We start from the raw sequence: 24,258 nt of genomic DNA, 5'->3' as shown, positions 1-24,258 counted from the left end.
TGGCTTGATGCTGGATATGACATTGATTCACGATTAAAGATTCGAAAATATTATAAGTTAGGAAAAAAAGTTAATCTTAGGCTCGGGTGGTATGATCCTACAGACATTTATACTGTAACTCCAGATATAATTCCTGTAATAAGCCTCGCTTTCAAAAAATAATTTTTACAATTTTGCGTTCCATTGTGACTGCCACCAACCCAATCTTATCTTTTTATTAAAACAACTTTCATTGAAGATAATGGTGAATTATTTCTCGAAATAAATGTGAATAAATCGAAATTAGCAAAAACTATGATGATTTTGGTAATGCACGTATCAGAAGGTATACTTCCGAATGTGTAGGAGTGCTTTAAGTACCTAGGTCCTAAATTATCTGAATTTTCATTCATTTTCTGAGAGAAATTTCATTAAAACCTGGATGTAGAATTGAAACGGTTGTATAAACGCGGTTGTAAAATTGTTACAAAAAAAGAATGTTAAATAAAGAATTCAGCGCAGATTCACCTGCTTAATGCCCAAGGGGTCGAACAAGATATAGCAAAGAGGATAATGTGAGGTCACTATATAGATTTGGGTTTTTACAAGATTATGAGGCCCCAGTGGCATGCCAGATTGTTCTTATTCTCAACATCGAACCTTTTAGGTTAGCCCGTCCTATTATTATTAAAAGTAATTCTAATTATTGAAGATGATGCAAGTAACAAACAAGTGGATGCAGGAGTTTATCATGGAAGAATTAATATCTGGTTCAAGCTAAATAGGCAACACATGAACATTGATGTCCTTGTGGATCATTTGTGTCAATGTAAGGATTTTACGAAGGAATTTTGATTGTAAGAATTGAATTCGATCGTTTTTATTAGAGCATCAAAGCTCAACTTATATTAAGTCCAAACAGGCCTCATAGTTATGTAAATGAATCTTATGTAATTAATTGGAAGCGTTTGTCTAATTAATTATCTAGTAAGTAACAGTCGAAATCGACGAATATTATTTATCATAACTACATTTTTGTCAATTTTTCTCTTTATTTTATCAGCAAAAATCCTATCAAGCCCAACTATAATTATCCACATACAATTTTTCCTATATTATTTATAAATTAATCTTACTTAATATCTCAGCATAATGTTGATTTAAATTTATTGTATCTGTCTTGAAATTTACTGTATAATCAATATTTTCAGATATGTAAATGGATTCAAGTATTTTCCTTTTTGAATTATTTATTTAAAGAATTACCAGTCTCAAGAAAATATTAAGATTATAAATTAATTAATCATATAATCTCCCTCTTGTTTGTTATTTAGAGGCTCATTGTCAAAGCAAGTTAAGAAGTTTCTATAAGCAAATGAAATTATTATTTCCAAAATAAATTTAAATTAATGTATTTAGTTCGGGTTTTAACAGGATTATGAGGTCAAAGGCATGCCGTTTAGTTATTTCTGTTTGAAGCCTCGAACCTTTCGTTAGGCCATATTATTATTATTATTTTTATAATTACAAATACTTTAAAACTAGTTTTACTAAATAATAACTTATAAATACATTGGTAGATTGTATACATATTCCTATATTCTTCCTTAGATCAATTTATAAATTATTGCATAGTACTGTAACGTTTTGACATATTTTTTAATGAAACTAGAATTTTTTATATTTTGAGAAAACTGCATGAAGATTACAAAATAGTTTATAAATATTCGTGAGGGATAACTAGTTTTCTTATGTACCATTATATACATATATATTTTTTTAAATGTAAATAAATTTTAATTTATTTTTCTTATAAACAAAAGGTTTTATGGATACAACCTTTGACTTGGTAAATTAAATAATATTGCAAAACATCTTTCGATCACACTGCCTTAATTGTAGTAGCCGTCGTAAAAATAAATTTTAATTGCAAATGTCATCTCTGAGAAGCTTTGATGTCTAAGGGAGATATTAAATAATAATTTGTAAGAAGGCGGCCATTGTGTACAGCTTAAGGTAGAAAATATTAAACTTTACTCTTTAAGGGTACTACATCGCCGACCCAGAAATTTAATTACAACAGGAGAATAATTGCAAGAAGCTAACAATTAACAATACGGTTAAATAGTGGACCATTTTCTCTCTTCTCTTTTTATCCTAACAATTTCTAAAAAAATTAATAATTTACTGTAAAATAATGATAATTATTTTCGAAAAAAAAGATAAATAAATGATGCATCATTAGAACTTTTTTTCTATTTAGTCTAATCATATACTCTAATTGATTGATTTGGCGTACAAACTAGAAAGATATACAGAATTTCCAATTATAAAGTATAACTACCCCTAAACTCTACAATTTTTGCAATATTGTAGTATTTGCCTGTAGTCTATCGTTTATTGTTGATTTTATATCCTTTTCCAGCACACCTAACTCAGAAATTTCCAATGAGATGGTATACTGAATTTTTTCAGGGATTCTTTTACAAGATCGGATTATAAATGGAATTTGAATCCCAAACGGCTTGAAAGTGTAAATCGCCTTTAGCCATTGACATTTTTTTTTTTTTTTACACGATACTGGAAAAAACCCAAAAGAAAAAAAAATTATTTAAGATTTCAATTTCTCGTTATCCCTACTTTGTAATTGAGGCATTTATTAATTAAGGCTTCATCTACACGACCTCATCTCCTCGGCGGGACGAGGAAGCTAACTCAAAGAATTCCAATGAGGAATACGGTTTCTAACAGAAAATCGGATTCAGAAATGATTTAGCTTTGAGTTTTGTACGTTTTTTTTTACTATATGACACTGTAAATTAAGTAAAAGACGAATCGAACGAAAACAAACCGAATAATATGAACGTCAGGGTATCATAAAAATCATTTTCTATTTTCGTATATCATGTAAAGTTCCAAAAAAAGTGTGAATTATAAAATTAATTAAGGAGATATGCTAAATATAAAAATTTTAAAAATTCTCTTAATCCGATATTCCCTAAAAACTACTTCACAATATAAAAATAGTTCTCATTTATAAAATAGAAAAAATACAGAAGTATATATGTATTTGCATAACTAAATAACTGAATGTACTAAATAAATAGGTGAATGCATTTAAATCATTTGGTTCCTTAATATATAAATATACATCAATGTTATTATAATTAAAAGATACATGAGGTATTATGTGCGGATACACGTTAAAGTAAAATAAATATATTTAATTTGAATAAATAAATTAAAATTGCAGATTAGTGCTAAGTTAGAAAAAAAACGTAGATTATAAAATAAATAAATTGCATAAGTCAAGAATTAGATGTATTAAAATTACCATAATTGAAAGATAGTAAATCAATTCCAAAATGAAGTGGTTTATTTTTCTTGGGTTTCATTCTTCACCATTAAACTGTCTACTTCTGATGGTTTCTCTTAGGCTTTGTAAGATTTCTTAGGATATCAAACTTAGAAATGAAGTTCACTAACTCATTTTTTTAATTTTTATGATTTGATACTGTATTATTGACTGTGTATGTTCAGGAATCAAATAAACTTTCATAAATCAAACCTTAGTTGTTAATTTAAGGTACAATCAATAAGTATGAGCTTATGTGTTTGTGAAGTTTGAAAATGAAATGAAAAATAGTTTATTATTATATTGAGACTAAGTCCCTTTAGAACAATTTTTAGGGTCAATAGTATATTGGCCACAAATAGTGTGTCAGCGCATACTTACGACTTATACTATAATTACACAATGAGTATTTTTTAAGAACTATAAAAAATAATAATTAAGAAAAAAAAACATATAAATAAAATAACATTTAGTAGTTTTATTTAAAAAAAAATTCTCCGTCGCAGTTATAAAAATCTTTGTTTGTTAGATGAAATGTTTTAAAGTAGTGTTTAGATCAGTGTTAGGAAAAAAGTAATTGCAATTAATAATTACAGTTTAATTTAATTACGGTTAATTTGGTTCAACAACTAATTGTATTTTCGGACCATTATTAATATAATAGTGCTTCTGCAAACAGTAAAATAGAAATTACCAAAAGACAATTATATTGTTAATAATGTAATAGTAATTCCAATTATTTTTGCCTAACTAAGGTTTACATGGACCGTGTTCTGTCAGTAATTGTCAGTAGTTTATAATGTGTACTTTTTATTTTCATATAGTTTTGAAGTTTCTAATATCAGTCCTATCTTGAATGATGTCAGTTATAATTCATTTCACTAATGACCAGATATTTGGAATATTATATATAGTGTCTCCCAAATGATTTTACTATCAAGGCCAAATATTTTATTCATTTAAAATTACTATACCAGAAAAAGTGATACATTTTATTAATTTATTCCTTAGAAGATGCGACTTAGAATGGAATTTTCAACAAAATCTGGATCATAAAAGTTTAACTTTACTAATTTTAATTAATTTTGCACCTTTTTAGCTCTTAAATGCAACAAGCAGGAAAAGAAATAATAGGGAAGCCGCTGCAACTCGAGTGCATTAATACGTAAACTTGCACTTCAAATAATTGGCTTTGACGAGCTGGGGGATAAAAAGGGATTACAAAGGGGAGGGGGGATTGGTAGAATTTACAATGCAGATGTTTCTAGAACAAGGTTCATCTTGTTTCTGCCTTTTTAAATTTTAATTGGCCCATTCATGAATTATTTACCGAAGCGTCCTTCAAAGAGCAGCCCTTTGAATTCAAATCGTTTCCTTTCGAATCAGTTAATTCACTTTAGATATTTTATTTTATTTCCACTTTCTACCCCAACCCCTCGGTTAAATTAAGGATAGAAGTTAGGCCTGTGGTGGTGATTAGTTTTCTTTTTATAACCACTTTGTATGATCTTCGGAATTCATTTTCTCTGTTTAAGCCGTAATATATTCAATTGGCTTTTATTTTAACTTTACTTTTATATTAAACAATCTCATTTGCTCTTTTGAACAGACCTTGACTTATCCAAAATATGCCTAAATTTTCATAAAAAGATAGATGGCTTTTTGTGGGGAAGAAAAATATAAAAAACAAGGAAATGACAATAGCAAAACAAAAGTTCAAGAAAAGAAGAAGGCTATTTGGAAATCCAACTTATGTTTTAAGAATGTAAGCTTTACAGCAAGGTGGGAGAAATGATTTTAGGTAAAACCGACAAATAAATTAACTGGACATTTAAAGTATAAAATGCCCAGTTAATTAATTTTTTAATATTAATTTATTTAATTTACTTATTTAATAATAAGTATTACAACCTGCCACAAACTTGGGCAATGTGTAATAGTGATGATAGAACACATTCAAAAGAAAAATTTAGAAAAAATAATAATAATAAGTAAAATAAAGTAAGCAAATACGTATAAAATAAAAAAAAAGTAAACAAATAGATAAAATCAAATTAACAGGACAAGTTTACTTTAGCAAGCTATAAAATATTTTAGAAAAAAGAAATTAAAAAATATAAAATATCTTAATTTGTTAGAGAATTTTACTTTTCATAAGTAAAGATTTAAATTTTTAAAAAAAGTTATAACTATTGATCAAATGCTTCACGTTAATTGACAACCGCATTTGCCTGATATAGGTTGAGGATTTTTTCCGAAAATGTCCAGTGAAATGAACTAATTAATTAGTTAATTTTAAGCAGAAACAAAAAGATAAGTTCTAATTTTGAAGTTGCATCATTTTAATTTGATGATAGTATGATGCTATTTATCTTATCTAGCTTGTTTTTTTGGAGATATCTATACTCAATATGAAAATGTATTTCTTATTTGTTGTTTAATTTTTATTAAACTAGGATTTTTTCTTTAAAAATTCTTATTGAAATCGAGTCGACTAATATTTGAGCAAATGCGGTATTCTTTCGATTTTTTTTTTTTTCAGAAGAATCCAGCTAGGCAGTATCTACAATTGGAAGGATCTAAGACAGTTCTTGTAATTTATAACAGGGGATGGTGAAAACAACTATAGTAATAATATGTGTTCATTTAATTTCAAATAGTACAATTTTAGTATACTTATACTGAAAATTTAATATCAGAATAATGATTTTTTTTATATGATAGTTGGAACCTTTGAAAGAATACAAATCGAACTTAATTATAATCAGTAGTTAAAGAACAATTTCTGATTTAGACGCTTTGCAAAAGATTTTTTGATAAGGTTTCTTATTCCCTGTAGGAATAAAAATAAAAATTTATGTTAAAGATAAAACAACCGACAAAATGACAAGTTAAATAGGTTTCTTTTGTTTATTAATGAAGGGGTCTAATTTATAATGTTTAAAATTTGATACATTTCCTTATTATATAATACTAAAGAGACAATTCATAAAACATTGGAAATTCTAAGTAACAACTAGTTACTTTCAATTACTATTCAGTTAAAGTTTTAAAATTCATTATTATTGACAGAGAAATGAGTCAAAGATACTTTTGGGGATTTAATTTTAAAAAAGAAGTCTCTAATGTGAACTCTAAAAAAAAGTCTATTTCGAAACTTCTCTCCACTTGTACTTAAACAAGAGCTATACAATTAGCATATAGAATCAGTGGGCCTAACATTACTGTCTTTGTATGTAGATTTTTTTAGGCGTCCTGCCAGAGCCTTTTTTTATTATAATCGATTAATTAAATGAAACTGGATCTTCGCATAGAAATTCCATTGTTAATTTTGTATTTGCTCGAATACAATTAGAAAACTTCAAATTGATATTATGTTTAGAGATGTTTAATTACTGAACTCGACTTAATAGCAATTTCCACTACTATCTAGTTTACACAACCTCAACTGCTATCAGCAAATATTTAGAAAATGTTATTATAATTAGTAGTTGGTCCCATTAATTATCCTAATAGCGCTACAGTAAACGTTGCATTTTAAGTGGTCAAAATTATATCTACAGGAACTGATTATTCAGTTTCTACAAACATTTCAAAAATATTTATTGCAATAGACTGTTTTATTTAGTCATAGTTATCAACCCTAGAAGGGTAGCATTAGGTATTTGATTTTTTCCTTTTTATTGGCTTGCAAAAACAAAGTTATGCATATTTTCCATTATGAATATAAAATCTCATTAGTGGTAAATAAAAGAGAACATGTCAGTCATATAAATAGCTTTTTATGACCTCTGTTGCTATATTTGTAAACAATATTATGTTTGGAAATTTTTTCTTTTGTAAGACTTTTTTATATATCAGATTATTTTGGTTTTATAATTATTCCGTTCCAAATCTGTACGTCTACATTTTCAGGTTGAATTTTTTTTGATGATGGATACTTAGTAAAATTGAATGTCCTTATTGAACTATAAATGTTCATTTAGGACACCTAATTATGTTCTCTATCTTCACTTTTTCTTGTCCGACTAAGAACCCATCGCCTTCCCCCTTTGGTCTAATCATGTCCATTTGGAAACTTGAATCTGCAGCGGAAAGAAGATGTAGTATTAACCCGTTTTCGGTTGGCCATACTCGACTCACCCACGGTCATCTCATGAAAAAAAGAAAATGCACCGATGTGTCACTACTGCGGAAACAATCTCACTGTTAGGCACATTCTCACTGAATGTATTGCTCACGAATCACACCGATTCACTTCAGACTTACAGGATATGTTGAGAGAAGATCCCTCAACAACAACAAAACTTTTTCACTTTTTAGAAATCATTAATATCTCTGATCACATATAGTCTAACTCTAATTCCAGCATGTATAAGTGGATGCATAATTTAATATAGCAGTTTACTAACTACGTCAATTCTAATGGTAACTGTAAATATGTAATTGTAATTGTAAATAAGTAATTGTAAGTTTGTAATTTTAATTGTAGGCTTATAATTTTAATTGTAAGTTTGTAATTTTGTAATTGTAAGTTTGTAATTGTAATTTTAAATTTGTAACTTTCTCACTTTGTAATTGTAAATATATAACTTTCTCACTTTTTAATTGTAACTTTCTGAACATGCCAATTGTAATTTACTAACTTTGTAAACCCAGTGTAAATGGCCCTAGTGGTCGAAACACTTAAAATAAATAAATAATGTCCATTTGGACTCAGCCTTCTGCATGAAGTGTAAAGTTTATTTATGTCAGATGGTATTTAATTTAAAGAAAGTCATACGGTTAAAATTTTGATAGAATGTATTGTACGTACCTCTGAAAGATAAATTATTTTTATTGACAGCATACTCCATTTATTTTTCGCAACTGACGTTGTTTAATCCAATCAAATGGTCCTTGCATGATAAAATATGGTTAATATATCATAAAAGAAAAGTTTATACAGGGAATATTACAAGGTTAAAGATTTTAAGCAATTTTAAATTCAATAAATATATAAAGGTGGATTTTGTTTAAAAGTTGTTTTTTTTTTTTGTTTTAAAAACTTAAACTTATTTAAAAGAATATGAAAAAAAAATTGTTCAATACTCTGTTGAACAAAAATATCCTATCTGGAGATATTTGGACGTAAAGAAAAAAAAAATTAAACTAATATATTTAATTTTTTTTTTTTTGCAAGATGGTAATTTCTGACGGCTTATATCAACATTTCACAAAAAAATAATAAACATAAAATAAAATATGTGCTTGTTTTACTCTTGATCATAGGGTTATTGTGCAGGCTGCATCAGTTTAGGTTTTTGCTATTTTTTTAAAATTTATATAATATATGTACGTATAAATACAAAATACTAAAATGAGTGAAACATATCATGAAGAAAATGACAATGATACCAATTTTAGAACAAATAAATTAATAATAATGATGATATAAATTTGGAAGAAGTAAGGAGTAAACTTGACTAAAAATAAGATACAATAATACGGTAGTAGGATTCTGCACTGAGGAGCGATGGATTTTGACGAATGAGGTATCAAAAAGGAGAATTTCACGGAGAAGCGACGAAACTCAATTCTTATACTGCAACTCTAATAAATTTTATTGAAAAAAGTGAGATGTTTCAAGTCAGAGGATCGAGGTGGAAAAAACTGAGTTTTAAATATTTTGATGCGTACATCAATACCAAAGTACGTTTCTACTGAACCTAAGATGGGTCCTGTACATTAAAGCGTAAAAATGAACCGTTTTTGAGATATGAGCTAGATAAGGATCAAATCTCATTCTAAAATGGCAACCATGGCACAGTGGAAACTTACAGTACTATGGGATACTTACGCAACGGTTTATTTTTGATGGCTAAAATATTTCAACCAGATACCATGAATGTTTTGAAACAAGACTAGCATGTGATCCTAAAAATGAGTATATTCAATTTTTATAATCTGTTCATCTACACTTATATAACAATATTTGAGGTAAAAACTTAACTAATTCATCGGTTTTATAGCTCAACTTACAGTGATAGTCTAAAAATGTTTAGAATATTTTGAGCTCAAAATATAGAGAGAAAAAATACTGTTTGAATATGTTAAGTTGCTACTGATATCGCTTATAGTTCGAATAAATTAAAAAGAAAAAAAAACACATATCAAATGCAAGAGTTCGGGCAGGGGTAAACAAGTTAGAATATATTTGAATAAATTAATATAATATTAATAATGGTCATGAATCTAAAGAGGAATTTTCCAATGATACAATTTTTTTATTATAAATTAGATATAAATAATAGTGATAGTAAAGAAGCCTGTCTCTGGTAGATAGTTATGGCCTACGGGTCGTAATCCACTTCCGTAAAATATGAATGGCCAAAACGGGATTGGAGAAAGAGTCTAATCCGATTCAGTACTCATTCCAGAAGTGGCTTAGGCGCCCCCTCCCCCCACCATCCATAAATATTCACACGACTCATCAAATTCAGGGAATTCAAGAAAATTCAGGAGAGAGATTTTGGATAATTCCTTGTACTACATCCATTTCAACTGATACCTAACATATTCAACACCCTTATAGATATTTCATAGGAATAGTCGAATTCAATATTTTAATCCATATTTAGTATCTAAATTATTACGTTTACTTAGTACTTCAAGAATCGAAACTAACCATAGACTTCGTTAAGAAATATTCTTAAAGATATTAAACATTAATTTTATTTGTATGATAGCGAACAATGGTCGTGAAAATTATCGTAAAATAATTTTTTTATCCGTTCCCAAGATTACTAGAACCGGCAGGATAAGAACATATGAAGTTCTCAGTTGTAATAACTGTTTTATTGTTATGACTTACTACTAACTTTATTAATATATCTACAATACTTATATTGGTCTACACTGTTCGTCTTGCCCGCTCTAGGGACAATCAGTTCCTTATGGTTTTTTTTGTAGTGGTTGTCTAGTCCTGAAGTTTTACAAATATTATTTCCTTATCTTTAAGAGAGAAAAGACTCCGTATTGGAGTAGTACTAGTATCATAATTTTTGTTTTAAAATTAAAAAACAAAATTAACCATAAAATTTCAAATTAAATGTTTAAATATACTAAGAATTTAAAACGAATTGTAAAAACGTTTAATAAATTGCATTTGTTTTACTTGTCGATGTTCACAGATACCTGAAAATTAAAAAAGGATTTTTTTTTTTAAAGAATTGAAGAAAATATCAGCTTGCTTCATTAAATCAGCCTTTACCACAAAAGCCATGGATCAGCCTCGTCAAGATTCAAGAATATGGTTCTGAGATCACTAACAAGAATCAGTAGTCTCCGGACCTCCCATCCTCAGTTTCAAATCCCACGTAAAATAAAATCTTCCCTATCAACTACCCTCAGGGGTAAAATTACCACCGTAGCATCCACTCCCAGTTCCACCCCCTCCTAACATTCAAATAGATCCTACATCCTGATTACCATTGATGGTCGATATAGCCCCTCATATCTTAGCTCCATCAAAATAGGTTCAGTCTTAACAAGAGGAAAAAAGAATGTTGACACCAAAGTTGGGGATGCCAAAGTACCAGCTCCCGTGGTAATAACATCCTATTTCGTTTCTCAATCTCCAATACTCATTTTATCCTCTCGACCATGAATCCTAAAGTATTGGCCAATATCTCTCGATGTCAAAACTTCCTGAAAAATACTTATCTAACTAGAAACTTCCTGGGTATATTTATCACCTACGATTTTTAAGGAAATTAATTAACTGACTGAGAGATGGTAAAATTCACACTGTGAAAAAAAATATTTTCAAACCTTATTTGATTGTCTTTGTTACAAGACTATACTTTATAGATGTACTAAAGAGACATGTAATTGTATTTATATAGAATTTTTTATGGTTTTCCATGCATTATTTATTAAAACTCTATAATTCTTGTTGTTATTCTGTATGCTGCACGGCTCTTCAATCAGATAAGGAACGCAACATCTACGTTTCCAGAAGACTGTGGAAGATTGTGCGGTCAACCTTGCAGAAGAAGAAGTTGGAGCAACTGCAGAAGCTCTCCGAGCTGCCACTCTGCTGGAGTTTGAAGGCAACGAAGGCACATAATGGTTTTCGAGTTGCATAAGTTGCAGAATCTCACCATCTTCAGGAACCTGACAACAGCGCTTCCCCCCCCCCCAGTACGTTAGCAAATGTTATCCAATAAGAAACGAGAAGTAACGTAAGTTGGCACGTATTAACATAATAAAGATTTTAAAAGTAATGTATGCCACACCACATTATAAAATCGTAGGAAAAATGTTTTAAAAACTCGAAAACACCACAACTACAAAAGACTAAACGAAGACTACACCTCACTACAATAGGTGAAAGTGTTGAAATAAATATTTTACTTGTGTATATATAATTAAATTACAATTTTTTTTCTTATATAGGACTGTGAAAAAAAACGTTGTTCTTCACTATTTTTTGATATTTCTAATTTATTTTAGTAACTATATAAAAAAAAAAATGAAAAGATTAGATCTAGACAGTATTGGTCCTTTTAGAACTGAACAATAAAAGGTACATATTTTCCGTACCCTCCCCTTTCAATGACGCTGGTAAATAAATAACGGCCTCTATAGTTCTTTTGTTACCTTCGCAACAGAGAATAAGCCAATACCACAATAGCCCTCGTCAATATTCATGAATTGGGGGTTCCGCCACCTCAGGCTGAAATATGAACGGATATTGTCCTGCCTTTGAATTCTTAAAACGAACAATTATAAAAATACCATGTTTGCTGGATTCAAAGGCATACTAGTAATTCTTTCTAATTAAATAGGTAGTCATTAAAGCGAGAAAGTAACTGGTCGTTTAGGTTGTCCATAATTTATTAAATAACTTTCATACAGCATAATTAATACTCTATTAATTAAAATACAGTGGATTCTTAAATTGATTTCTTATTTATGAAGTGATATTTTTGATAGGTTTTCATTAGTTCGAATCAAAACAAATCAATTTTAAAAAAATTATAAATGTATTTACATAAAAATAATTTTACAATATTTAATCATTGATTGGTGAGCTTCGTGATATTGGCAAAATCCCAACTAAACTAAACTGTTTCAGCAATAAACGGTAAATCGTTGAATTTTACGTTGTTTTTTTTTTAGCACTTCGGCCTTGTTTCATGGAAAAAACAGATCACAACACTCCTAGGCATCCAACGGAAAAGAACCACACTATACCATCCCCAATCATACGGGTGTGTATGAGCAATGGATGCTAAATTTGTTCTATAAAAATACAATTGGTGAACTGGAATATAGCAGGAATTGGACGAAAATGTTACAAACAAAATTACTAGGTTCGAGTGCTAGCCCCTATGATGACTCATATCGTATTCCTTAAATACTATAGGGCTCCCATCTAGGAATATTCCTAGTTGAAAATATAAAAACATATAATCCTTATGATGCATTAGAAGAATTGAAAAACAAACTGTGACCTGCTCGAGCATACGAATTGCCAAGGAAGACAATAACAAAGAACTTAAAATTTGCATCCACGTCTTTATAAGAGAGGATTTCGTAAAGCAACTGCTATTGCTTAATTGATAACCCAAGAGTACTAGTTCTTCCATACCTCTTGGGAAATGGGGAATAATCAAATTGGATCAGTATATCTCTCCATTAATTTTTATTATTATCTAACCTATTCTTATTTCAAGGTAATACCTACTGACCACGTCCTCTATCCTATACCTTTTCTTTCTTTCGTAAGAACCTACAGTCTTAGTACAAGAGCCGGGAAGAAAAATGTGGCACTTTTCTCACCCCAGTTTTTGATTACTTTAATGACAACTAGGTATAATTACTAGTCAAAATTGATGAGTCTGCCAATTATAGGTAGGGGGGATAAAAAATAGCGGCTGTTTCAAAACCTTTAAAAAAAACACTAATTTTTCATTTGGAGCTATATCTTCAAAACTACTGACACTACTAGAAAACCTAAAAGAACATCATTTAAAGAAGAGTAAATTTGCTGAAATATTAGCCCTAAAAGAGCTATTTACGTCCAATAGTTCTCGAAATATAGCTTTTTAAAAAGCAAAATTTATTTGGACGTACAGATGTTTGCCAGCGCTCAAATTAAAGCTAGTAAAATTTACTACAAAATAGTTAATTATGTTTATCTTAGTAGGAGTAGTAGTTTTTATGATATTGACAAAATAAACTCACAAAATGTTTATTTCTAGTTATTCCTATAAAAAGATGGATTTTTGAAAAATATATCTCTAGATCCATAAGACGCACATATGTCTGCCAACAATCAAAATAAAGGAAATTTAACTTACTATAAAGTACTTTATGACACTTATCTTCGTAGAGATATTAGTTTTTATGATATTCACATAGAAATATGAATTTGGCAAATGAAAATTTGTCCAGACAACTATAAATCAATTTATTCTAGCAAATTTCATCTAAACTATTATTCCTACGAAGATAAACATCATATACTACATTATAGCTCATTAAACTAGCTTTAATTTGAGTGCTAATAGACATCTGTACGTCAAATGGACATATAGGGTTTTCAAATAAATTCACTAACTACTGATCTTTCAGTACGTTCCTTACAACATTTTTATGAAATGTTGCTTTTTAAAAAGCTGTATCTCAAAACTATTTAACGTAAAAATAACTCTATTACGGCTCATATTTTAACAAATTTACTCTTCTTTAAATGACGATCTCTTAGGTTTTCTTGTGTTGTTTCTGCTTTTTAAGATATAGAGCTCCGAATGAAAGATTAGTTTTTTTTATCGCTTTGAAATGGCCGCCATTTTTTATTCCCCCTACATATACTACCTTTTGACTATTAATTATACATAGTTTTCATTAAAGTACTCAAAAATTAGGCTGAGATAACTTTTTCTCCTCTTGGGCTCTTGTACTATTATGTTACCGTAGGACGTGCCACCGCGTAAGCTAGTAATTACGGAGTGAAATTTCCATCTTGCGATGATTTACGGCTAGTTTCCGTATAACTCATTCTGTAAGAATATCTCCTAACCTATGAACATGCATTGCTGAGGACTTCTGATATAGAATCCTCCACACCTCTCAAACTGATACCAGAACCTTACGTACAAAGCCACCTCGTTACAATCATTGCAGAAGATGCGGTGTACTAAACGTTAAAATGAAAGTAGTTTCATAGCGGTAACAACAAGTTAGCTGCTTTGACATTGACAGTGGCAACCCCAATTAGTGACATAGTTGTAAGCAATCTACACGAAATAATTATCAATCTTATGAAATAATCATTTAATGAGTAATCATTATTTCGAAAACTATTTCTCAACATAAAGCTGTTATTTATTATATAAATAAGTTAGTCAGAACCCAGCTCTAACCTTGCCTATTTTACAAGTCACTTAATGTACTGAAAATGTAACATCTTTGAGTGTAACATACCTGAAAAATCGACTTAAAAAATAAATTCAATAAGTTTATATGAAGAAATAACCAAAAAATATTTTATTTTCTACTTTTGAAAACTATATCAGGGTTTTTAGTCGTTGATGCTGGAAAAAATATAAATTAACTAATAACGATATGAAAAACGTAACATGCTTGAGTATGAATAGGAATACTCAACATAATAAATTAACCTTTGAATAAACGCGTAAAGCTGCTAAATTATGAGTTATTTCGTCCTTTTATATTTATATAAATATTTACAGCTTAAAAAATTAATATTTCTCAAAATAATTGTCTTAAGATACTTTAACTCCCGTTTTTATCATATCCCAGAGACAAACGTTTTTGATGAATTTACAACCATTCGGGATGCTACAAACTTTAATTTTTTGAAAATACTAATTATACATTGTAAAAACTAATTTATTTTGATTATAGATTTTTTTTGTTATGAAAATTTTGGCGTATAGGAATGCAGAAACTAACATATTTGAGTTATTGAAATTTTGAATTAACTTAAAATATATTTAAAAAAAATAGAGCTAGCTAAATAATAATTTGTATAATCTAGAAACAACCTTTAAGTCAAAAGACAAGACTTTGACTAGTCTAATGCGAATAACGCTTATAATAACTAACAGAATAAAAAGTTTTGTAAAAAAGCACAGTTAAAGGATATCTGTAATATATAATAATAAGCATGATATATAAATGTTACCTCTCAATGCTCATTGCGGTCAGCGTGAGGACCGAACAAATGGCGGAGACACCTTGCATGTAATGGACCATCTTACAGAGGAATTCTCCCATAGTCCAAGTGTACGAAAACAGTTTAGCAACCTGTAAAGTAAAATATGTCAATATTTACTTAAAGATCTTATTATCATTAAAGTTAAGATGCTAGGAGTACTTAAGTATATTTTAAGAACTTTACGACAATAAAAAAAAAATAATAACCCAATCCAATACCCCTATTCGTTCTATGTTCTATATGTTATGTCGTATATGTTATAAGTCTGGATGTTATTGCTTATCTACTTGAACAGATTAGTGGATAGTTAGTGATGTTCTCTATAAATTATGGAACTCGGTACAGTAGTAGGTGCCTTCCACATTAGAATGATACTCGTGACTCTACTCAAAACACAATAATACACATTCTTTCTGTCTGTATGAAAAAATTCAAGGCTTTCTGTATAGTGATATTCAAGTTATTTATTTGCAAAGAGCCGTATCGTTTAGCCGAATTCACCCGACTACCATACCAAGTTTCATTATTTATAGACATCACAAACCATCCACTTATATGCTTAAGTAGATAGATTGGGTTTGTACCCTAGTCGGAGTTTTTTATATACATATATTTGCATTTTGTAAGGAAATATTTTTGTTGACCACGGTCATCGTCGCTTTCATTAGAATAATAATACAATAAATGAATCTTACAGATTTGCTCCTTTATTTTCAAATTAGAAATATTTACTCTGAAATGAAAAAGTGATAAATAGAACGAGGTAGCTAGAGAATAGTTGAGGTAGGTTACCGGACGGTTATATGTGCTGACTATAGTAGCTCGGCTGTTACTAGGAGCGCTGGATAATTTAAAATATTTTTAGAATTTTGAGCTCACATTGTTTCAAAACACTCACTGAATATTAATCAGTTATTTAAGACATCAAGCTTAATAATTGGTAGTGTAATTCGTTCAAAAAATGTCCTTAGAGATGCAAATGGACAGATCTATCAACTTTAATTTCAGTATTTTGAGGTCAAATTGTTTTAATAGAAACACGAAATCTCAGTGATATATTATATATAAATATAAGTGATTAGTAACATATTCTGAGCCATCTTAGCTATAATTATATTATAGCCAGAGCATGAAAATTGTGTCGCGGGTGACAAGCAGGGCCCTGTTTCATAATAAAGTACAAAGTAATACTATTAGTCTTGTAGGTTTATCTTAATTCAATTACACAGACTTGTACAACAGTAACTTGTACTTTAGTATTTTTTAATTCCTGTAATATCACCAATTGTCATCCCTATTATAAAAAAAAATAAGTATTAATATTATTACCACACTAATTTCTACACTTGTATTATGAACTAATACTGTTAGCTTTCATAAAACAGGGCCCTGGTGTCTGGAAGCTCTACATCTAGTCTACTACCTATGAGGTATAAATTAATTAACTAGATACAAGATAAAACACATCTCGTTTTAGTTAATTTTTGATATAGATTATAGTTATTTTTATAACTATTTTAAGGTATGCGACTCAGTTTTTATGATTTTTTTTTTTTATTTTTACAATTTTCTCAGGGAAGATGCTAGAAAGGGCTAAGTCTCCCTTTCTCTGGAGATCCCTATCCTGCGCCCTTGACAACCATACCTTTGTGTAAACTAGTTTCCGCTGTTACGGTAAAAGTATAGAATCATATCTCTATAGATTTGTTCTTTTTTATTACTGATTTTTTTAAAAAATAAAAGTCTTCGCTTAAAGAATAATGTTATTTCAAAATAATATATCTTTCTCCACATTTAACACAATTTCCCGTTGCTCTCTTTGGTTTAATGCCCTTATGTGCTCTACTTAAAGCTGTATGTCAGATGCCTTCTTCATCCTTTAATGGCTCATAAAAATATATATTTTCTTGTATAGAAAACTAAAAAACTTTGGGAATAAAGTCATATACACTCTCATTACGATTCTCCGTTACATTATAGCCAAAGTGAAATTTCTTGTTTCACCATACCATCTTCTACTTGATGAAACATTTCATATACTTTTGCAAGCATAAAGATGCGTCTTTTACAATCTTCCATTATTAAGTTTATGACCGCTACATTACAAATAATAATGTTATATCCGCATTTTCTTTTCCGTCGTGTGATGATGATATACTGTAGATGATAAATGACATACCAATGGTACAACATTATAATCCGATTACTCTTTTTAAATATATATCTTCGCTAAAGTCTCACAAGACGAAAATTACATATTAAGGTGAGTATTTTCCAGGGATGTGATACCGAATTTTTCGATAAAACGACTGACAGTAAGTGCCACTTTATAAAATAATTTTTTCACATTTTTTCGATTTTCTCAAAAATAATTATAACGATTTTGATCTAATTTGGTGGATCTATGTAAAATTTAGGGTTATTAATTACTAGATAGGTCTTATTATTGAAATAATCTAAAAGTGTTTAAATGCCAAATATACTAAAAATATTCCTGTAAAGTCCCTTTAATATAGTTTGTTTAAAGTTATTAGCCTTTTCATATTTTCGTAAGTTGTTATACATGAAAAAAATAAAATAAAATCTTGCAAGAATTTAGTAATAAACTTAAGGGGGTAAGAGGAAAAATATTTTTCAGGTTGAAATTGCTACTCCGGAAAAAGAAGTAGGAATGTAGATAGACATGTAATATATCGTTAAAAAGCCAAATATTTTAGAAATAATAATATTTAATTCTGTAAATAAAATGTAGTTTCTAAAAAGGAGTGATAGGGCGCATGCGAAATGTGTCAGTATGATTCATAAGTCAGATATATTTTTTCGTCAGCATAGTTATTAAAAATATGAGCTTTTTTTTATTTCACTTAACCAATATATGAATCTTTTAGTTGATATGATAAATCCATAAAATCACTCATAATATTTTCAATGTTAATTCTATAAAAAATTATCATTGAATGGTTAAGATTACAATATAAATCTTACGCCGCGGTTATATTTGTATATCTCTGCCTCACTTTTTGAAATAAAAAATGTTAAAATTTTATATCAATGAATGAGGCGTTTGTTCGTAAAACATGGTAACTGAAATGTTTTATAAATTGCCATTTTTGGCATCACCTACTTTTTTAAAGAGTCTTAAGGAAATTTGTTTTCTGAAGAGAATTACGTTGATATTAAAGAGTGATTCCAAGGTGATGGTCTACATAACAATTTAACATATTAAAACTTAAAATTTGATGTTGACACAATGTTAAACGACAGATTGCACTGTTTTGAAACCAGATGAAATTGGAGTTACTCGATTTGTTAAATGATCGAATCACATGGAAAATTAGAACAAGGAAGTATTGCCGCCATAAAAAAATATAAAAATATCTTTTTTCAAGCGAGCGAGGATGAATTTCAACTCAGAGTAGGGGGGGGATGAAAGTTGTTGATACGATCACCGACCAGATTTTTTTAGCAACTATTATTATTAAAGTTGCAGTAAGAATTTAATATTCAAAAATAAGATTCGTTACTTCTCTGTGAAATTCCCTTAATTTAGAAACCTCATTAAAAATCCATCGCTCATAAGGGCCGAAAAAGCGATCGATACTACCATAATTATAATTATATATATATATATAATGTTACAATTTTTTTTTTTATATCTAAGCTATATATTAAGATTTCCTATCTCTTTATTATTGTTATTACACCTAAAGGATGGAAAATCTTCATTGGATATATATTTATTCCTTATATTATGTTTATTCTCGGCCTATATGAATCTTTTGTGAGTTCCTTTGGACTTTATGTAATTGAATGTTCAATGAGGATAAGGGAATGAATAAAAAGTTCATTGAACGCATGAGATGTTTCAGATGGGAATGGAAGAACCCCAGTTGAGAACTACTAGCAAAGGCACTCCATTGATTAATCCTGTTTGGCCTCAAAGTTGAACGAACATGTTACCTTTTTCAACAGAATGACTGTTACTGGGTTATCTGAGGTTCGGGTTCTTTGTCTAGAAACAGGGAATATCCTCAATGGTAAATGGAATTACATTACAGTGAAATAGGGGTAGACGATAAAAGGTCCTTTCTCCTGTTCGTAAATACAAAGAAAGGTTGCTTTGAAATTCTAGAAGGACAGGTAATGCACAGAAGTGGTTGCTTTCTAAGGAGCAAACTGATGGATACTTATATTATGAGGCAAGCATAACCATATACTTCAATATTAAAAAGTTATTGTGACAAAAATATGGTGTGGTGCGGGCATCACAAAACTTCAAAATTACTATAAACATTGTCTGCCAAGAATTCGTCTGTTTAACCAAAAATGACGAAGCCATATGCATAGAAGAGGTCGGGTCGTCTCGTTTATTCGGACTTCTGTCTCAATTTTTCTCTCCTTTAATTATGTATCAAAGTCTGTAATATTTTGTATTTTTGAATTGTTTATACATTGGAAGATGTTTTTATATTTATACGTTAAATAATAAAAAATAAAGGTACTTTAGAGAAAGATTCACTATTTGTGATTCTTTAAAGTTGCACTTTTTTGATCTAGACTTCTCTCTCTTTCCCTCTCTCTCTCTCTCACACACACACACACACACTCTGTTTATATCCAGTGTGGTCCCGTCCATTCTGGTCTACGCAGCAGCTATATGGAAGGATGCGTTGGGTACCACGGGGAGGTAGATTATTATATCACCCAGTATATCACAGGGCATGATTGGTTTAGTACCTATCAGTATAGGTTTAAGCTCGATGAGACTGGAGAATGTCCATTGTGCCCAGGAATGGCAGAGACTGCAGAACACGTTTTCTTCTTCTGTCCCCGCTTTCACGAAGAAAGGAGTGAGCTCCGACGCGTTTGTGGCTCAGACCCGACAGCAGATAATATCGTCAACATTATGCTGCTTAACCACAATTATTGGATGGCAGGCCAACGATTCGCTGCACAGGTGATGCAAAAGTTAAGAAATGAGAAGAAAGATAGGCGAACAAGGAGATAGCCTAAAACAATGTGGCGGTACTCAGCCATTCACCCCCATGATGTAATGCGTAACGGTGGTCCTGTGGGGGGTGAGAAACAGTTGTAGAGAGGTTGGTTTTAGTAGGCAAAAAGCCCACACACGGATAGGTACGGGCCTACCCGTGTCTTTTGAAGATTTCCACCTAGCCTCGTAAAAAAAAAAAAAAAAACCACTCACTCCATTTTAGGGGTATTATATGGACTTAGAGGACCTCAAACCATAATATGGTATGGGTTGGTAATAAGGAGTCTGCAGCCGTATTTGATTCAGAATTATTCGTTCTGTAAAATATTTCTAAATTAAAAAAAAATTCTAAATTCAGTTTTAGAGACTTTTATTTTCTTTGTATTTTTTTTTATTTTAATTTATTTATTGACATTGTATGTATGTATTAATAATATATACAGTGAGTGAATTTGATGTTAGTTGTACTAAAATACAGACATGTGGTGAACCTACCCTCCAATATCATTTCTTTTCAGATGCCTAGGAGGATTATCAGGTAATGAAGGAGAAGCAAGATTAGAAACAAGTGGGTTTGGGTGGTTACAAAGTTTATCATGACAGGATTGAGATTGAGGTCCTGATGGATGACTTGATTTGTGACAAAGGAAGGAACACCAAGGCCTATGAATGGACTAAGAATCCATAAAATAAAGTTCCCCTTTCCATTGGAAATTCTAAAACTAGGTAGATTATATGTAAAATCCAAAAAGATAGGTTATTTGTTTCTGTTATAACAGCGGAACTCATATCTAAATTCCCAATATTGTTGAGGTTAGAGGTGTTGAAACTGCATCCTATTTATTAAATTTGACCCAAAAAATATTCAGCCAAATCTCTCTCACTATAATAAAGCTTAGTTATTAATTGGATGTTTCTAACCCCAGCGGGGTTAAATGAAAGAAAAAAAGCTCTGGCAGGTCGGCTTAAAAAAAAATGTAAATACAAAGACAGTAATGTTAGGCCCGCTGATTCTATATGCTAACTATATAGCTCTTGTTAAAGTACAAGTGGAGAGAACTTTCGAAATTGACTTTATTTTAGAGCTCACAATAAATTTTTTTTTTTAAATTACTTCTCCAAAAGTAACTTCAACTTATTCCTCTGTCACCCGTCGTTCTCTTCAATTTAATATAGCAAAGATAATTTTTAAAATTCTTAAGATTATAAATTAGAGCCCTCTTTTAAAAACAAAACAAACCTAATTCACTTATCCCTTTTTTTTTTGTTGTTTTACCTTTAACAGAAATATTAATTTTTATTCTATTTAAATAAGAAACCTTATAAAAAAAAAGCTTTTACAAATCATCTAGATCAGGCATTGTTCTTTAATTACTGATTCTTATGAATTTCGATTTGTATTTTCGCAATGGTTCCAAACATCATTTTAAAAAAAATTAATATTCTGAAATTAAATTTTCAATATGAGTTTACGAAATTTGTATTATTTAAAATTCACGAATACATATTATTACTACAGTTTTCGCAACATCCTCTGTTATAAATGACAAGAACTGTTTTAGTTCCTTTCATTTGTAGATACGAGTACTCGTACTCCCTAGTTGTTTTTCTTTAAAAAATTCTAAAAAATAAAGTCTATTTGATTTCAATAATAATTTTTTAAGAAAAAATCTTGGAGATGAAACTTAAACGAGAATTAAGAAATAAGTTTTCAAACTGAATATAGAGATCTCAAAAAGAAAAAAGTGTGCTTTAATTAGGTGCTTGAAGGTATTTACCTAAAAGCATAATCATCAAATTAAGATGATGCAACTTCGAAATTAGAACATCTCTTTTGTGTTTCTGCTTAAAATTACCTAACCAGGTTATTATTTTCAATTTTTTTTTTTTTTATAATTTATTTATAATTATATACAAGTGTATAGACATATATACAAGTAAGTTTACTGTTAGCGATAAAATGACATGATACAAATATATGGAGGATCTACTCAATGATAGAACTTCAATAACATTTCTAGAGAAGAAATCAAGGCCATATTATTTTCAGACACCTAGGAGGGTTATTAGGTGATGAAGGAGAAGCCAGGTTAAGGTGGTTTGGGTGGTTGGGAAGTTTGTTATGGAAGGATTGGTATCTGGTTCTGGCAAAATTGGCAACATATGGAACTTTCAGTTTCTGATGGATGACTTGATTTGTTAAAAAGTAAGGAACATTAAGGATTTTAGGAAGGATTTTGGACTGTAAGGATTGGATACGAGAGGAATTCCATGGTTTAGTGGAGCTCCAATGCTCAACTCAGTATGCCTATCATTTGTCTATACATATGACAACTTTAAGTGTTATAAAGTCGTGATCGACTAGCAATTTCCTGTTTTTTCAGTCTTGTTTGAGGATTGTACGAGTCAGTCGTTCGCACAGATGTAGTCCTAAGTAAGGGATCTGTTCGACAGGAATAAGTAAGGTGCTATTTACACTGTGGGCCAGAAAGTCATGGGTCTTATTGGACTTTTCCCTCTAGTTTTGACACAATTATTTTTCTACATTAAAAATAAAAATATTAGGATTCAGAAAGACAGATGCATCAGTGAGATGTTGTAGTCAGTTTATTATTATATGATGTTATATTTTATCAAAATGAAGCAGGCAATGTCAAACATGACAGATTTTTAGAAAGGATGCAGCGAATATAAAATACAAGGTATGGAAATGACTGGGATAAATTAAAACTGATATTATTTGACCTCCCCAGTTTTGAAAATAATCTTTAATATCTCTTATTGTCTTTATCTCTCAATTATTTTTTTATTTATTCTGTAATAATCTCTTTTTTTTTTGGGGGGGGGACACATAGCCAAACAGCGCCCATATGTACCGAAGAAGAGATGTGGGTAAGAGCGAACCAATGTAGATCAACGCCCTACAGATACGGAGAAGCCACCGTAGGTTGAGTAGATCTTCAGATGAATCTACGCAAGCATCAGGATCAAACTTTAAAACAATATTAGGAGTGATATAAACGAGAGGCAGAATTAGTAAATTAAAGATTAATACATAGAACTGTGTTATTGCCATTGTCTAAACACACTTTTTTAATAATATCTATCAATTAATCATCTAATTATTACACTAAATCTTCCATATGGAGTTCAAAATGGGGATAGTATGAATTAAAAACATACCTAAAATTGTTAGAATTGAATAGGAAATCCATGAGAATACATATAAATATTCGAGAAAAAAAAAATATTCGAATTAATTTTTTGAATCTTTCAGCTCACAGGACTCAGATGTTAATTCCTCCTGAATTTCCTCCTGTACCACCCTGAACCTGCCACGAAGGCCGCAGAAAACCATCAGAGCGAAGCGTCGCCCACAGACCGCGGAACCCCGGCCCCAGAAGAACTGCATGACCTGGGATCGATAAACCAGTTACTGGATGATTGAAGGGAAATGGCCTTCTTTCCGCTTGTTGGCACATTTTTCACGGACACTGTCACCCGCTTTTAGGACCTTTTCTTAAACCAAGTCAATAGCGAATGTCACACCAACATAAATCTCACTTTTCTTCAGCACAACAGGCCTTGAATAGAGCACACTATTTACTGATGGAAGATAGGCATGTCTTTGAAGCGGAATGGAGTTCCAATATCTTCGAGATTAGTTTAATCTATCCAATACATTTTTAGGGAATTATC

At 30.2% G+C, this 24,258-nt stretch overlaps 1 protein-coding gene across 2 annotated transcripts in view; it reads right to left on the bottom strand.

Annotated features, from left to right (window-relative positions):
* LOC106686894 (QRFP-like peptide receptor) overlaps positions 1–24,258 on the bottom strand; it is a 390,629-nt gene that overhangs the window by 155,437 nt on the left and 210,934 nt on the right. For both annotated transcript variants that reach the window (XM_014430488.2, XM_014430489.2), the window contains exon 3: positions 15,534–15,655. In XM_014430488.2, the coding sequence (XP_014285974.1) occupies positions 15,534–15,655 (122 nt within the window). The remainder of the gene's footprint in view (positions 1–15,533; positions 15,656–24,258) is intronic.

Source organism: Halyomorpha halys, unplaced genomic scaffold (genome assembly GCF_000696795.3).
Source record: "Halyomorpha halys isolate HHAL.00 unplaced genomic scaffold, Hhal_1.1 Scaffold894.1, whole genome shotgun sequence".
Taxonomy (NCBI): domain Eukaryota; kingdom Metazoa; phylum Arthropoda; class Insecta; order Hemiptera; family Pentatomidae; genus Halyomorpha; species Halyomorpha halys.
The sequence above is the reverse complement of the archived record's forward strand: the minus strand, read 5'-3'. Positions and strand labels throughout refer to the sequence as shown.